At 37.5% G+C, this 17,200-nt stretch overlaps 1 protein-coding gene and 1 non-coding gene across 4 annotated transcripts in view; both read right to left on the reverse strand.

Annotated features, from left to right (window-relative positions):
- Positions 1–302: 302 nt before the first annotated feature.
- Positions 303–17,200, reverse strand: part of unc80 (unc80, NALCN channel complex subunit) — a 57,269-nt gene continuing 40,371 nt past the window's right edge. For all 3 annotated transcript variants that reach the window (XM_065225825.1, XM_065225824.1, XM_065225823.1), the window contains 10 exons: positions 13,669–13,838; positions 13,042–13,606; positions 12,425–12,985; positions 4,847–5,012; positions 3,697–4,781; positions 3,488–3,636; positions 2,897–3,428; positions 2,055–2,843; positions 1,827–1,995; positions 303–1,764 (listed from right to left, as the gene is read on the reverse strand). In XM_065225825.1, the coding sequence (XP_065081897.1) occupies positions 839–1,764; positions 1,827–1,995; positions 2,055–2,843; positions 2,897–3,428; positions 3,488–3,636; positions 3,697–4,781; positions 4,847–5,012; positions 12,425–12,985; positions 13,042–13,606; positions 13,669–13,838 (5,112 nt within the window). In that variant the 3' untranslated portion in view covers positions 303–838. The remainder of the gene's footprint in view (positions 1,765–1,826; positions 1,996–2,054; positions 2,844–2,896; positions 3,429–3,487; positions 3,637–3,696; positions 4,782–4,846; positions 5,013–12,424; positions 12,986–13,041; positions 13,607–13,668; positions 13,839–17,200) is intronic.
- Positions 14,654–14,725, reverse strand: TRNAT-CGU (transfer RNA threonine (anticodon CGU)). Its single transcript has one exon. It is a non-coding gene; the product is annotated as a tRNA-Thr (tRNA).

A 17,200-nucleotide genomic window follows, 5' to 3' on the forward strand; every position in this document is an offset into this window, starting at 1 on the left:
TATTTGGCGTCCACATAACTAAAGTGAGGATTCTACCGTCGTATTTATAAAATATATAACATACCTACCCATCATTTACCTTCTATCACTAAACATATTTTACAACAACTTTCTATCGTCATAACAGTTAACTATATATTCCATTTGTGTCTAAATACTTTCTCCTATAAACCTCTACTAATTCTTTCCTTCGATCCATTTTCTCTAAAGTCTCATTCGAAACAATAAATAATAAGTCTCATGTTAATAGAAAATACATAATACTTAATCAATGTTTCTCTCGAGTGGGATTGGTTTGCATCGTTTTTGTGTTTTTTTTTTATCTTCAAATTATAGTCTGCTTAACTTGATTGAATCGTTTTATACTTTGTTCACGCTTATTTGGCAATCATTTTGCGGGGTTTGTGTCCTATATCAAATACTGATTTGTTTCGACTACACATCTGTGTTTGTGCGCTATACTTTAACTTTTACTCATAAGACTGGAAAACGTATGTATTCTTCTGTGTTTGTTGATCAGTTTCCGTTAAAATAACTTCATTTAAAATAATTATTCGTTTCTGTTCAGTTGCTGTTAAAACATGTTTCTTTCGTGTTAACTTAAATGCCTTAAATTATCTTCTGTATCACACATGGAAAGCGTTCAACGACATTAATTACCTATATGTGTATTGTTTAATGTAAATTGTCTATCTTCTTTTGTTGAAGTTCACATATATTTTTAAGCTACAATATTTTGTTACTACGATAACAACTAACGGTACTTGTTATATGGGTTAAAACTGGCATTAAAATCGTTTAAAAACACATTCAACGCTTGTAATATGCATATAAAATTTTAAATCAACGTATCTTCGTCCTGCGTTTCGAAGAGCATCAGCAACGAGTGCTGTGAGGACGAACGGCCTCCGAGTCCGGTTCCGGTAAGGGAACCGTCTGGTGAGAGTAGTCCTGTTTGCAGACTATAGTTGTCACGGTAGCCTGAAGTGGACGACGTTTGCGAGACGGAATCCCAGGATAGATCTCCGATTGCTGTTATGTTTTTGTTGATGATCTCTGGTGACTCACTTGGAACAGTGTGCGGAAGGTGGCTACCAACCACAGAGGACACCGGTGGTGGTTGATGTGGTTCGCTGCCATGATTGTTACCACGAGTTGTTCCTCTGCGACAACGGAATGTCTTACGACTTTGAGCTCGCGAACGTTGCAAACGATGTTTTTGATTCTCACCGGAACTTTCATCTGCCAAACTGTCCGGTGATAGTGGTGTTGTGGATGTTTCACCAGATGATGTTTTGAATTCCACGGAAGAAACGAACCGTAACTTTGGAGGTTGAACCTTGCTGGATGGCTGCATAGATATTGAATGAGTGAGCGATGGAACTACGCCTCCTTCTGCCAATATGCTCGATAAAGGACCCTGACGGATAACGGATCCATCGGGCACAATTCCGGGTGTCAGGGTGATACCGTCACCGCTCTGATTGTCGGCCATCATAATGTCCTTATTGGTGGTAGTTGTGGAGCTGGACAACGATTCACCTCTGGGTGCGTGCAGTGTATGTTGTGAAAGTGTATCACTAGGAGTACAGACACCGGTACCACTTCGGGAGTCCTGCTGAAATGAAGAGAAACTTGGCGCTTGTTGCCCTCCCGTAAACATGGAAATAAGTGACGGTCGTTGTTGGTGCTTCGGAGGCTCTTGAGGAATAGGAACATTGGAAACCTCACGCCGTGGTGCTTCCTGGGGTGTAGGATCCCGATCTGTATAAATTTATATTTTTTTTTTCAAAAAAAAATTCATCGATTCTTTTTTATCAATTTACCATAACGCTTTTCTTCCAACTCTTCTCGCAAATCTCTGATTTCACGCGCTAATTCCAGCAGGATAGCTCCTCTAGATTTCACTCCCCCAGGTGATGGCATCCCTCTCATACGTTCTCGAATCAAGAATTGCATGTGCCTTTCGTGGTCTCCGATAGGTGGTTGCGAAATCTGAAAATGGTTCTATTATGTACCATCGCTGTAAATTGGCATTCGAAATCCATGCTTACCTTATGTAGTATGAATGGCATCAGAACTATGTACAGTGGAGTTCTTTGAGTAACAACAAACTCTAAGAAACTCCATAATTCGGGAGCTGCTTCATTGCGCCTGCCCAAATCGCGCATTACCCTTACGATTCGAGGCCATTCATTTGACAGTCGCGATTCAAAGCAAATACATAGAACGCGTAGTGCCAAAAATGTTGCTTGGTAAAGAGAATTGGAAATTTTTGCCGGTCGTTTCGCATCACGACTTCCGGTGAAAGTTAACGAGCCTGCTCGAATATCCGCTCCAGTTCGATTGCTTTGAGAACCGATCTGAGCAGTCCTACCGGCAACGGGACTCATTGCGTTGAGAACTGCTGTAACCAAGAAAGATATATCCGACTGTTTCAGCTCACCAATCTCGGAAATGCTGCGTCCACTGCACACTTTAAGACACAGCGGCATCAGAAGGTGCATCAAAAATCCTTCGGCTTTTTCTTGAGTAGGAAATTCTGCGCTTCCTCCACAGATTTGTTCTAAACCGAGCGTAACGGAATCAACCGGGCTTACCACCTGAAGTGCTACTAGACGCACTACTTGAGAGCAAAAGAACGGTGGAGGACTCTTGGACATGAGAGCTGCTCCGGCGCTTGACACACCCTCCGGGAAGTTTCCTGGTTCATTAACGATGAGATTTTGAATAGTTGTTAACAGTGACTTCATCTCACGCCAGTGCAGCACGTGTGGATAGCGAACTATCGATTCGTAGACTCCTTTTAATAAACCGGCTGCTGCCTCCCAGTCGGTATTGCGCTGAAAGTTTACGTATTATATTTACAATTTTACAGTATCTACTTACTACTTACCCTTACTGAAGTTTTCTTGGATATCTTCAAAAATACCTTATCTAAACGACGCAGAATGGTGACCAGAGTTGGCTTCATTCCATGATCATCTGCCCATTCGGCTCGTGGAAAAATGCACAGCATGTAACGCTGCAGTCCTCGGCAGGCCATCGATTCGGGATCGTATGGAGAAACTTTGAGCAGGGAATGGGCAATTTCAGCCAAACGCACGTGACATTTGACATCCAGCAGCTCAACGGCTTTGCTTTCTCCTTGCTTGCGTGAAAGCTCGTTCAACCGGGTAGAGGAACGAGTTATGAACTCACCAACCACTGAAAGTAACACATCACGAGGTCGACGGTATTCTGCTCGAATGGTCTCCGAGTCCTCGACGGATTCGTTCAAAATTTTGGTTCGGCTTACGTCACTGACGTACTTGGAGTGAGATTCTTCTTCAAAGTCCAGACCGGGTGAGCAAGGTGGACCACGTGAACAGTTTCTCTGACTGGAACCCTTGTGTTCCGGGCTGTTGCGGAAGGGGCCATTGTAGCTCCTGGAAGTTAAAAATGAAGTAGCTTGTTTTCTGAAATGTTTTATTGAATTCAACCATACTTTGAAAGTCCTTCGCAGTTATGCACCATAGTACGAATGGCTACGGCTAACTGTAGTATGATGTCCCGTTCACACTTTCCTTCGAGTGGAACATAACTTGGTGATTGAATCTGTTGCATGTAGCACGGTAAGATGGCTTCCAAAATAATCTAGGAAAATAGTAGCGATTGGCAATGTCACTTCTTGAATTTATATTCTAAAAAACATACCAACATCTGATAGCCTCGAGTGCTCTCAGCGGAGTACGACACAACCATGACACACAGGGTGATGCAATCCAAAACCGTTACCATTTCGTCTTCATCATGGTAGCAGAAGTCAATTGCTTTCAATGGTTTAGACTCCTTGACCAATTCGGCAATATTCAGCGGATCGGGAGAAGGCGTTTCCAAACTTAGCAACAAATTGAACAGGCAGCTGGATTGCACCTTATGCGCTTCACCATAGGCACCGTCCTCGTCAGTATCGAGAATGGCCGATACCGATCCGAACATTTGAAGAATAAATGGTTTTCTGTTCAGCAGGTAAAACTGCTTAACTGCATATTCAATAGTAGTTGTGACTAGTTTGTTCGTTTGGTGCAGTGAATATACCTGCAGCAAAGTGGGCATAATCATGAAGTATCCGTTTGTCGAGAAGATGTTCTTGAAGTTGAAAGCTGCATTGATGAAGGTTGCTGTAACATAACGCATTATACACGAGTCCTCGGAGTGTAGTAGGGCTGCTCCGGAAAGTACATTCAAGAACAGCTGGATGTCCGCAGAGTAGGCGAAGTTTCCGGCCATTGCTTCGAACATTCTTGCAATCAGTCGCACCCACATGAACTTGTGCAACACATCTAAGCCAAGCAGCTCCTTACCAAATTCCCCGCCCTGGTGCAAGTCAAGGTCGACCTCCAGAGCCTTTCTCGGGAATGACGGTAACTTCATGAGCTCTTCATGTAGAAACACTACACGTTGTACGACCATATCCACATTCTTCAGGATCGCCCAAGTTAGGTGCACCTTTCCTATTTCTACAAACTTTTTGTACAGTTCTTGCTTTTGTAGTGCATTGAAAGCCTCTTCCGGCTTCATCTCAACCAATCTAAGCTGAGGGTACTGGGATCGTTTGAAAAAATACCAATCTCGTACATACCAATCGGGATTCAATATCTGTTGGGTCTTGTAGTCGACTAGTACAAATTGGTTAAATTTCTTTTCGTCAATACCGAAGAAATCCAGTGATTCCGTGAGCAACTGTGTAAACTGAGTATCCTCTTGTACTGGAAATTGGGACGGAATACCGCCTTCGTCTAGCATGCAAATGAAAAAGAAGAGTTTTCGGAATAATTATTGAAGACAATTTTTGAAATCATACCTTCTGGTCCATGGACGACAATCTTCTTTGCCGATGGTACGTTAGCTGTTAGAAGTATAGATGCATCGCATTGTTCTTTACGTAGAATTTGCTTCAAGTCTTTGAACATGATTCCATGTACACTGTGAACAACCATCCACAGAACGGAAAGAGCAGATCCGACCAACTGAAACAGAAAATATTGATCTTAGGCATAAATCCGTTGGGCGCATATGGACGTTAGGCATACCTACACGGTTAGAAAAAAGTACCCAAAATTAAGTTCTTTTCACTCATCTCGGCACTATAGTGCAGGAACCCAAAAGTAGGTAAAGCGGGTCAATGTAATTTTCATTTACTTGTGTGCAGTTCGAATGGAAATTTCCACTAGCTTTTTAACCAAAAGCAAGTTAGTTGTACCCAACAGTAGATAAATATGATGATACCCAACGTTGGGTTCCCACACTTTACTACCCCTGTTGGGTGGTTTTGCTCCTTCTTTTTTGACAACATTAGAAGGAGAAAATGAGACAAGCTAGTCAAAAGTAGGTAAAAGTGAACTGGCCGTTGGGTACTTTTTTCTTACCGTGTATGTTAGGCATAATACGATCGGCATAATAGACGGTTGGTATAAAGGACGGTTGGCATAATGGACGATTGGTATAATTCATATTTCAATAAAAAAAAATCAGAAAACTTTCTATTCTTTCTCTCATGATCTGTTCTTTGAGAACAATCGTATTCTTATTTGTACATTCATGATTTCTGCTATTTTCAGATGAGAACCAAAGGCTTAGCTGGAATGTTTTTTTTTTTGTGTGGATCATTTGACCTAATCACACAATTTTAAAATATTTTTTCATGAGCTTCTTTGAGAATAAAATTCTTCTTCTTCTTTCATTAACTAAGGGTTATTGGTTTTTGGAAAAAAAAAATAATCCAAAACATGGTCCTATTTTTCTTTCGACTTGATTTAATAAAATAACATCAAATTTACAACAAAAAAGCACATGCATAAAATATTTCTAAGTGGCATCGTTTTCGAGATGTAGAGGTTTGAATGTTATATTATTGGTAATATATTGCCCTTTTCGAATGTATTTCGCGATTTTCCAGTTCCAAGAATATTTTTCCGAAAGATCAGAAAATTTTCAACGAAAATGTCCTTGACGACTCTTTGATATGATCAGTATTTTCGAAATATGAAAATAAAACAATGCGATCTTTTTTCATGCACCTATATTATTATACTACCATAGCAGTTCCTGGTAGCAAATAGCATGGTTTTCAACTATCTAAATCTATATTTAAGTCATGCTCGACAGAGTCAACAAAAGAAAACAATTTGCTGTGGGCCTGTGAAAGTGACGTTGGGATGCAGCTCCGTCAGACATGAAATAAATTTTATTCACAATTAACTGTTGTTATGTACGCAGAAAAGCAATTTTGTTTTAGATAAACAAATTAACTGATACAGCATCATGACGTAAATCTTCTAACGTTACTACATAACTAAAATGATTATTTTGCGTTCTTGTCTAAAATAAATTACATGATAAATTATTTTGTCGAGCAGTTTTAAGACAACCTCCTACCAGTGATTTCAAGAAATGGATTAATAATTTTCAGTTTTTTCAAGCCTAAGTAGCATAAAAAAGCCCTATTTTCTTGGCTCTCATAGAGGAAACAATTTAAAAATATTGTTCCACTGCAAATATCGAGTGGTAGCCAACGTCATATTGAACTGCTCGAATTATATGATCAATTTTGATTTTAAAAAAGCACTTCCGCATACTTCGTCAATGGGTAGAGATCGGGAGTTAGGGCCGTCTTAACCACCCTTGGGGCCCTGGTCTATTTTGTATTGCGGGGCCCCATATGATTTGAATGTCAGTTTTGAAATTCTAGCACACATGAAATAAAAATAGGTAGGTACTTGAGGTAAACTATTTTCGTTATTTTTTTTTAAATTTTATCACATATTTAAACTAGATAAACTAAATCTGCTTACGACTTTTCATACTTGAGAATTTAATGATAGAAGTGTTGATATCAACTTTCATCAATATTTCGTACTTAATACGCATATGATTTTCACTCATTATCTATCTTGAGCAATTGGAGGTCATCATTTAAATAAACATCCTGATGATTATTTCCACATTTGAGAAAACCAATTTCTCAAATAGCAATTTTATCACAGCCTTGTTGCATGATCTGGACATATAATGCTTTAAAACGTTGATAAAACTTGTAATACTATAGTATACTATCGTACTGTCGCATAATGACCATTCGCTCATTTTCAACTTCTATTCAATTTTCATACTGCCGTACTCTAATGGAACTATCTATCCACCCTCTTCTAAGATCATTCTCTAGCTAATAAATTATCACACTAAAGCTTCATGTTAGATAGCATTTCCAACCAATTCTGAAAATCGCAAACTTCGCGCATGAAGTAACATGAACACACTTTGAAAGTAAATTAGATCAGCAAAAATATTGTTTCTATAAAACTGTAACAGATTTTATAAGCTCTAAAATTAAGTTAATATTTTGAAGTTGTATATCTCGAATGATTTCCAAAGTCTTATTAAGAAGTTTTCCGAGCTACAGATTCATGAAAATTATCAGAAGCTGCTATGCTGAACGCCATGGTTAACACGGTTAAATTTTGGAAAGTAATAAATTATTTTAGAATCCTTGAACACGAAAAAAAAACATGAGGTCTGTCTTGAACTTGAATTTACAGAAAAAAAAAATTAAAATTGAATTTCGATGAGAATTTGCATAATCCAAAGGTTATTCCGGGAATATTGGAAAGTATTCTTAAGGAATTCCGAGGAGCCTAGATAGTAATTCTGAAAAGAAATTGAAAGGCTTTGTGAGGAAAGCTTCAGGAAAATACTTGGGCAATTTAAAGGAAAAAATTACATGGCAATTCTTAAGAAATGTCCAGAAGAATTTTAGAGAATATCTGAAAAGAACTCAAAGAGAATTCAGAGGATAATTCCAAACAATATCCAAAACTCCACAACTCCAAATAAATACTGACAAGAACTTCTTAGGAGCTCTGACATTAATTTCAAAAGAATTGTGAATTGATTAAATTCCAAAGGAATCTTAAGGGAATACATATGAGTAAGTCGGTAAAAAAATCATGGGTTGGTATAAGCTAACATTTACATTTTATAACTTGTTTTTAGGGCATCAAAATAAACATTTTCAACTGTAAACAAAATAAATATGAAGACATTTGGCAACAAAATTGCTGAGATATTCTTATTTGAAGTTAGTGGTTTGAAAAAAACAGGTCCCACGATATCTCATCAGTGCTTTGACCAAATCGGCTAGTTTTTGGGGTGAAGACTCGTTAAACATGACCAAGGCCTATTTTTTAAAAAGTAAATTTAAAAAATAAAATAAAATAAGATAAATAAAAAAAATTTCATGTTAAAAATCATTAGTTTTAATTTTTGTGTTAAAAAAATAAATTTCAAAATCCGGCTTCGTCATGCACGCGAAATACATCTTGTGAGTCTTCACCTCACATTTCATCCAATTTGGTCCATCCAGTCCTGAGATATATTGGGATCCGTAAATCAACTCTGTGTTTCGAGAAATCCGATCCATTTTTAGACCTCAATTAGCAACATTTCAGCTCAACACGTGTTTACTTATACTAATTGTACTAACATGTGGTTACTAATACGAATCGAATTCGACCTTTTTTTAAAAATCGATTTTTCGGTCGATTTTACATATATGTAACCCCTTAAGCAGAATTTAATATTTTCAACAGCGTCAAGAAGAGGTTATTTAGCAGTAGTTTTGAGTTAAATTTTATGGAAGTTCAAACTCACAACTTCTAAGAATGTGTCATGGGAGTATTGAGCAGAATTCAACAGAATTGAAAAATATGTATAACGGAAGTTTTGGAAAATTTCTCACGGAAGAAAATTATAACGTAATTTTATGGAAAATTTGAGAGAAATTTTGAAAAATTTAGCCGGAATTCTAAAAAAAAAATAGGATGCAAAAGAAGAAATTCCAAAAAGAGTATCAAAAGAAGTCTGATATGAAAACCAAGGAAATCTTATTTTGATAAAAGTTTCATACATTCCACAGACAGAAATCATTCTGCAGGCCACACAAACTCATTCGGTTTATTTTTACAAATATAATACATTTTATTTTAACAAATACAAAACTAACCAACGATTATTTTCTTGAAACATATGATTGAGAAGGATAAGATTGATGTTTCGGAGCCTCCCTTCAAATTGGGGGCCCTGGCTTTAGCCCACCATCGCCCTACCGTTAATACGGCACCGTAGAGAGCTGCTGTTTTTGACTCGGCAACACCGATATCGAAATTTATGTACCGTAAAACGGGGTAACATTGAAAGTTTTTCAAAGTATATTCAAAATATTTTTTACAGCAATGCATGTTTTTCAAATTTGACTTTTTTTAAACAAGTACTGAGGATCCTAGTAATTCATTAGTAATATGTTTAACGGAAATTAAAGCATTTGCACTATTTTTTTAGTTTTGAAAGAAAAAGGGGAAACTAAAGCAATTTAGTTCTTGAAATATGAAACTTTGCATGAGTATATAGTTAAAAAGTTGGGGTGCTCGCTAGTTGGGCCACGACCCAATTAAAATTGATTTGACAATCAACCATAACCTCTTCCTATGGGGTAATCATATGCGTTTTGAACTGCGCATTCAATGTAATGTGTGTAAACATATGGTATTTGATCGAAACATTTGAATTTAACTTGAAATTCCTGAAGAAATCTTAAGCACATATTAAGCACATCAGTATTTTACTTTTTCCACTGAGTTTCAAGCAATTTGCTTCAATCCGAATTGTTTTTTGGGAGCAACAAACGATACGCATACCCCAACAAATTTTAGCCTTCTGTCAGTTCACTCAACTAACGAATCGAATTCGTTAGTTGGGCCGAGATGGTGGCCCAACCAGCGAATTTCGGCTGTATATATAAAAAACTACATACGAAATCAACGGAAATGCCCTAAACTACAATATAAACCATTATCGCACAAATTATGCAAACAATGGGTCATTAAATCGATTGATGGTCTCTTATAATCAGTACTGCGGAACCATGGACTTTACAATGTCTCGACATAAACTAAAACAATATTTTAACTCCATACGGAATTATAACTCATAAGAAGAAACATAGGAAAGCAGACACTGCTTATTTTTTTATTTAGAGCAAAATTGTACTGTTTATTTTTTATTTCAAAGATTTTTTTTTACATTTAAGAAAAAAAACTTTACATGTATTTGTACTGGCCTACGGTTGATGAAATAAGTAAATAAATAACCCTAAGTTTGGTAAAAAAAATAGCCGTCTTAGATCGGTAATGCTAAAAATTACAGATGTTTCGGTATTTTCTCGCTTTATTGCTGAAAACTGTAAATGAAATGACCGAATTTCGGTCATTTAATTTTAATTTAACGAAAACGGTAAAAAAATTTACCGGTAGGTCTGTAAATCAGCTTCATCACTGACTTCGGTGAAATATTTTACTGAAGTTTCGGTAAACAAAGTGTTCCATTACTGAGTTCGGTAACGGTCTTGATAAACGTCAAATCCACCATATTGTGATTTACGATCGACTTTGAAAACGTTCGTGTTTGTGAAAAATAAAAAGGTGAAATTATGGAGGCTGTTATGCAACACCAAGAAGAGCAAATCATAGATATTTTGCGTAAGTAATTAATTTTTGTTATCTAAATAAATACCGATTACAGCTGGCCGATGTTGTGCTTGTTTTTTTTTCTGCAGTTCCAAGTTCTATTCCCGTTGGCGACGATCTGAAAACAACATTTGGAATCTTCATCCAATGCTTCCCTGTTTTCAGTGCAGCGCCAAATCCTTCCGACAAAAACTTGGTTTTGTTCATTGGTGGAGCAATTTGCAACGCTAACACATTGATCACGACTTCAACCAAATTTTTGCAAAGGTTGCAGTGACCGCCACCTTGAAACAATATTACAGCAAATTACAGTTGAGTCGGTTACCTTTAAAAAAAAATTACAGATCTCTCGGTAATTTTCGATTTGCATATCGTTCTCTAAATTATAATTCTCCTGTAAAGTCGACTACAAATCAAGCCATGCATATCGGTAAACGTTACCGATCGTTTGGTAAATTTGACAGCTAATTTTGCTGATCCAGTTTACAGATTTTTTGGTAATGTTCTCGATTACCGAAAATATTATAAAACATTACATTACATTAATATTACGTTCAGCTGTTGAATTGCCGAAGTCGGTGATTTTTTCTAAGTGTGTATCTATTATGACAGTGATGTGGTGTGACTTCTTGATATGGAGATTCCGTACAGCATAAAGCAAGCATGCTCCCAAACTTGCGCACTATATTATTTTCTTAAGGGTCACCCAGATTAGATCCGTTTGCGTTGCGTTAACGTAAATTTGACAGTTAGACAATAGATTTAGCTGTCACTTAGCCGCAACGCGTCAGATCCGGATCTAATGTGCGTGGGCTTTTACAGCAACTACAGCAAAAGCAAAAAAAGCAACTACGGCAATAGATCTAATGTTGGTAGTGCTATTCTTCGCCATCGGCTGGCAGCAAGCGCTGCCAAACAGTGTTATCAGAGTTGATAATAGAAGAGTTACGCAGACTGAAACCAAAATCTACCTATCGAACTGTCAAACCGTCTACCTATCGCGCATAGTAGACAAACTGACTCTGTTGCGTAGGAAGTATTGGAAACTTTCACAACCCTGTTGAAGTCATCCTAGGTGTAAACAAAAACAAAGGTTGCCAAAATGAAAAAAAAAAAATATGAACAATGATCGACATCATTGTTGCAAGCTTCACTCTGCGTAACTCTTCTATTATCAACTCTGAATATTATGTGTAAATTTTTAATCGTGACTCTTCGATTGTTTGTTTACGTTCGTGAATGGTTAGAGAGAAGCAAAATGTACCAATTTTTGGTGAAAAAAAGTTTAAAAGTTATTTTGATATATTTGAAAAAATGTGGCTCACATTAGGTTTCACTACATCCCACTATTAATATAATTTGAGATAAGCTTGAACATTTTTAATATTGATGAGCTGCAATAATTATACATATTCGTTTCGTCACACCGGGAGAGTAAAAAAATGGGTTCGATTTTGGGGTCCCGTCTTCATCCGCCCACAATCTACTACGTGGTAAATTCAGAGTGGTAATTAATTTCGCACGAAGTGCATGGCCTTTATTTTATCATCAACGAACCATGTGCAACATTTATCAGCGAAATGTCGAAAATAATTGTTCGGTAGTAAATTGAGAATGATATTCTGGTATTGGAATGATCTTTCTCACCCTTATACTACTGTAAATGTGATCTTCCCATTTTTTGATAATAGTTACCAATTGTGTATGTGGTGACCATTAATGTGAATAAAATGGGATATAATTTTCCGCAAGCGGGATTCGAACCCAGGTGGTCAAACATCATTAACGATGTGTATAGTAATTCAATCGTCACGCCTTTACCTTCTACACCATAATGAGCTCTATTCTTCTGCTGAACTAACCTGTTGGCTGCACTCGTGTGTCGATCGAACATAGAACATGACATATCCGATGATGTAGTTGTACAACGCAAAAGCAGCTTGCTGTGGCAATCTTGGCACGAATCGGATCAAATGCCTCAATAGTTTGAACATTTGATCCTGATGATCCCTGGTCAGTCGTTCCAGCACATAGCGAAGAAACAGAGCAGAATCTTCCACCAGACATATCCAAATGACTTGATAGGCCGTCTCGTAGACGGCCTGGCCATCTGCATTCACAGCGGCATCATCGAGACAGGCCACAATTTGCATTACCGAAGAACACAAACACGAGGGGAAGACAGAATGGGCGGCATGCATATGGATCGCTGATCGAGCGCCATCTTCTTCCTCTTCCATGTGATCTTCGCCAGGGCCATGATCGAGGCCTGGCTCGTATGCGGCCTGCTGTGTTATAGGGATGGTGGTTATAAGGAAGCTTTGTCGCTCCGAACGTTGTTTGTCTTCTTGTTGCTGGATAGCATGACGAATAGCTTCTGTTTGTTGCTTTTTACGTGTTTTCGTTGCAGTCACCAGGGATCGCTGGAAATAATAACCTCGTTTGAAATGGGTTCGTTATAAAATTACTTTATGTTTACATGTCTTTCCTGATTAAGTGTAACCTCCATATCCTTGTTTTGCTGACGGGGACTCCATGGAGGATCAACTACTGGCAGACTTTCAATTCCGATTTTAGGCGAAGGGAGAGTAAATTCGATACCCGGTGGTGGTACTTTGAATGTCAAATGTGCACCTTCTTCCATGCGAGGCCACACCTGGAATCGATTTTTCCAGAGCACTTGATATCTGAGCATAGCGGCCACTCTTACGTTAGGATTTTTATGCTTCATTGCACGTTGCATGAGCTCAGATGCAGTAGTCGGTGCTTTGACCGAAGCCAGGATAAATAGAGCAGCCGAAGCAGCGGAAACCTCCTGGTTGGATTCGAGCAAAAGCTCCCACGCAACGGGGATAACTTCAACGAATTGCTCTTCAGTAAGAACGGAAGCCCCCTTCACAAGTGTAGCTATAGGTACGTGAAACATTTCACGAACGTGATTTTTGATGTATTTCATAACCAATGGTGCTTCTTGTGACTTTTTGCCCTCGTCAACGCGCTGTGAATATTGAGAAGTGTTGGGTTCGGAATCATCTTGGATTATTCTGAAATGAAAAATTTCACCGGTTATCGTTTTCAAATATCTGAAATGTGATCATATATGTACCTATCACGTTTGGTGATGCTATCCTTTCTGCGAGATGGCGAAGTTTGCGAAGAACTTTGATCGGATACTTTGCGGCCATGTTTATTGCGATCCCGTCTTGCGCCGCTCTTTCCAGAGTCAGAGGTGTGGGTAAATGCCATCGGCAGCAATCCGAATTCTTCTCCATATACCTGGAATGAGAGCAAGGGATTTTAGAATTATTTGTTTTATTGGATTTTTAATAATAGGATTGCTGGTCAAGCGAATTCTGAACCCTGAAAATACGAGTCAATCACTTCAGAATTTCCAGATAAGTAACAGTATTGAATGTAAAATCTAGAAACTTATGGCAGATTTTTTGAAAAATAAAAAATATGTATCATAAAACTGTTGGATTGCTTGAAGAACAAGTGACTGTGAAATATTAATCTGATTCCGTATTTCAGAGTTAATCTAACTTCAAGATGAATCTCTCACAGGTTCTGGGATGTCTCGGTTCTGGGTGAGTAACATGTATACCTAGTTTCCATTGCTAATAACATGAACGAAGTTTTCTTAGAAAGTAATGGAAATATTTGAAAGTAAATCATTATTAAAAATATTAATCTCTTCCTTAATAGTTCAGTACACATATCTAAAACTATTTCGATGATCATTGATTATGTAATCAACCCATGTAATATTACATCTCTAATTTTTTTTTGAGTTCTTCAAATGTAGGTATAAAATTAAACCGTGGTACTTTCCCCAAAAATATGAACAGATACAAGAATATAAAGACAGTGAAGAGCCCTTCTTTTGCCGGTTTTTAATTTTGTTTGATTCCTTGATTCCGGGCATCGATTGAGGGCATCATAAGTGGTGAGTATTCTTATAACCGGTCCTTTGGTAACAAGAAATATAGTAAAAAGAAATGCCAGTATAATGCAAACAATCCATGAGAAGATTATTTATTGTGATCCTCTCATCACTGTATTACTATCAATCACACAAAAAAAGTTCCACCTGCCTCCTGTGAGGATTGAACTCACGACCGCTGGTTTACGAGACCAGCGCTCTACCACTGAGCTAAAGAGGCTGTTGTGCATGTGAGGTTCAGAGGCGTATTTAAATCTAGCTACCTCTGCGCATGCGTCGGATTTATGAACAGCTGTTACATGGCAGCCGAATGAGAGGTGGGCCAGTCGATTGAATGTAAATCTAATATCTATACGGAACATCCTGAAATGGAGCATTTCTCGTATCCCAGGTAATAAAATTTCACAAAAAATCGTTATTCATAATCATGAAACAGTTTTAATAGTATGTAGGAATATTATCTATGTACTAATATTGATGACGTCCGCATGCGAAAGAATAATAATTATTCAGCAAATCGCAGGGATGCCAGGTCACTTTTTCAAAAATCAGCGGTGAAAGCTCCAAATGTGTGTAATTTTTTCCGAAATAATGGAAATAATTTAATGTCTGTAATTGGGTTGTCCATAAAAATTCGCATATGAATAACAGAAAGTGTTGAGCGGGGAGTGGGATTTTAGTATGGCGCCCACCAATGAAGCATAATTGAACTGACGTCTACATCAAAGTGCAGAGCTTGGAGAGGAAAGTTAGGAAGGGTTCATATTATTCAGTAGAAAAGATATAATCCCGTTCATTTCGTTATGTTCGGAAAATCTGCGAAAAATATCTGCAAGTCATTAACTGCAAACAAAATAATAAGAAAAAAACAATTTTACAGACACATCAGCACACCTGGCATCGCTGGAAAAACGCGGAGAATATAGTTACTTGCGTTACGCAACAGGCAGCAGTACGGAAGTTGCATGCAAGCCACGAGTAATTGAATGTTGTATAAAAGTAAACATTTATCACGGCAAACGAAACTAACTTATATTAGAGTTAGGTTTTTTCAATTTCGCAAAAGCATAGGTAACTCCTAGAATGAGTGAATGAGAAACAGAATCATATTTGAGTTCCGTTTTTTTAATTTCCCAAAAGCATAGGTCACTCCTAGAATGAGTAAATGTTTATTCAAATATGGATAAATATCACTCATATTTTAGTGACATTTACTCATATATGAGTGTCATTCACTCTAATATGAGTGACATTTACTCATATTAGAGTAAAAGTTTACTAATATATTAGTTACATTTAATCATATTTGAGCAAAAGTTTACTCATTCTCAGTACTGTAAATTCTCAAACTCAATTGAACATTTTTGATGAAAATGAGAAAAGCAGCTATCCGCTATCAAAGGGGACTTCCTTCGACTGGGTGATATCAGTTGCTTAGTCATTTGACGAAGGCATGGATCATTCTCATTTGAGAAACGCTTGATATCATTCAATTGAGTATAACCTAAATTGACATCGGGTCGACTTGTCTGTTCAAGTTTTTTTTCTTTATTTAAGAGATTTTTAGCCATAGGCTAGTTCATCTCTTATACTGTCTGTTCAAGACCATTTTGCTGGGTTTCTTTCATACTCCACTTTTGTATATGAGCATGAACATTATTTGTATAATAATTATGAGCACTATACAACAACTAAACAACAACTATGCGTTGATGCATATATTATGTCACGCTCTAAGGGGGGAGGGGGAGGGGTCTAAGATTTTGTGACAAGCAATGCATAAGGTATAGGAAAAACGTCACGATAGGGGGAGGGGGTAATTGTTTGCTCGATTTAGCGTGACATAATTAATGCATGGGCCCTATACAACAACTATACAAGTGTGTCCATGGATGTGCTCATAAATTATTATACAAATAATGCTCAGGTTCATAGTTTGGCATATTAATGACCTACATTTTTGCGAATTTGAGTGAACGGTACACAAATATGAGCCAGATTCAATTGCCTTGATTGAATCCGACTCATATTTGAGTTCCGTTCACTACAATTTCACAAAAACATACATTGAAAACGAATCTACGACCCCCGCGTAGTGGTTAACATCCATACCTCTCACGTCAAAGTCATGAGTTCAAATCTCACCCCCGGACAAGTCACGAATGACCCAAGAGTGTTAAAGTGCTATAACAAAAGAAAAAAAGAATCTTACTCAGAGAGTGTGAGCCTCTCTTTTACTCATTTCAGAAATTTCTAAAATCGTAGGTTACTCATGCGCTGAGTGCCCTACTCTTTTAGCAAATTCTCCATACGAATGAGTAAAAGTAACTCACTCTCTGAGAAGTTTCGTTTTCAGTGTAGGTTACCAGGCATGGAAAATTATTTGCATTCATTTCGTGCATTCATTTACATTCATTTGTCCCTAACTTTTTTCAACATCAGAACTCCACAAAATAATATATGGAGTTTTTGTAGGTTTTGTTATTAACTACAACTTTTATTCACAACTCAAATCCGTAACTCTTATGCATGACGAACCAGAGCGAACAGAAGCCACTACTGTTTTTCAGTGAATGTATTTTACATTCACTGAAAAACAGTAACAAGTTCTGCCCGCTCTTGGTCGTGATGCATAAGAGATACAGATTTGAGTTACAGGCAAAAGTTGTAGTTAATAACAAAACCTACAAAAGCT

The sequence above is a fragment of the Ochlerotatus camptorhynchus genome, unplaced genomic scaffold (assembly GCF_037179485.1).
Source record: "Ochlerotatus camptorhynchus isolate MF236.1 unplaced genomic scaffold, CSIRO-AGI_Acam_v1.1 ptg000238l, whole genome shotgun sequence".
NCBI classification, from domain to species: Eukaryota; Metazoa; Arthropoda; class Insecta; order Diptera; family Culicidae; genus Ochlerotatus; species Ochlerotatus camptorhynchus.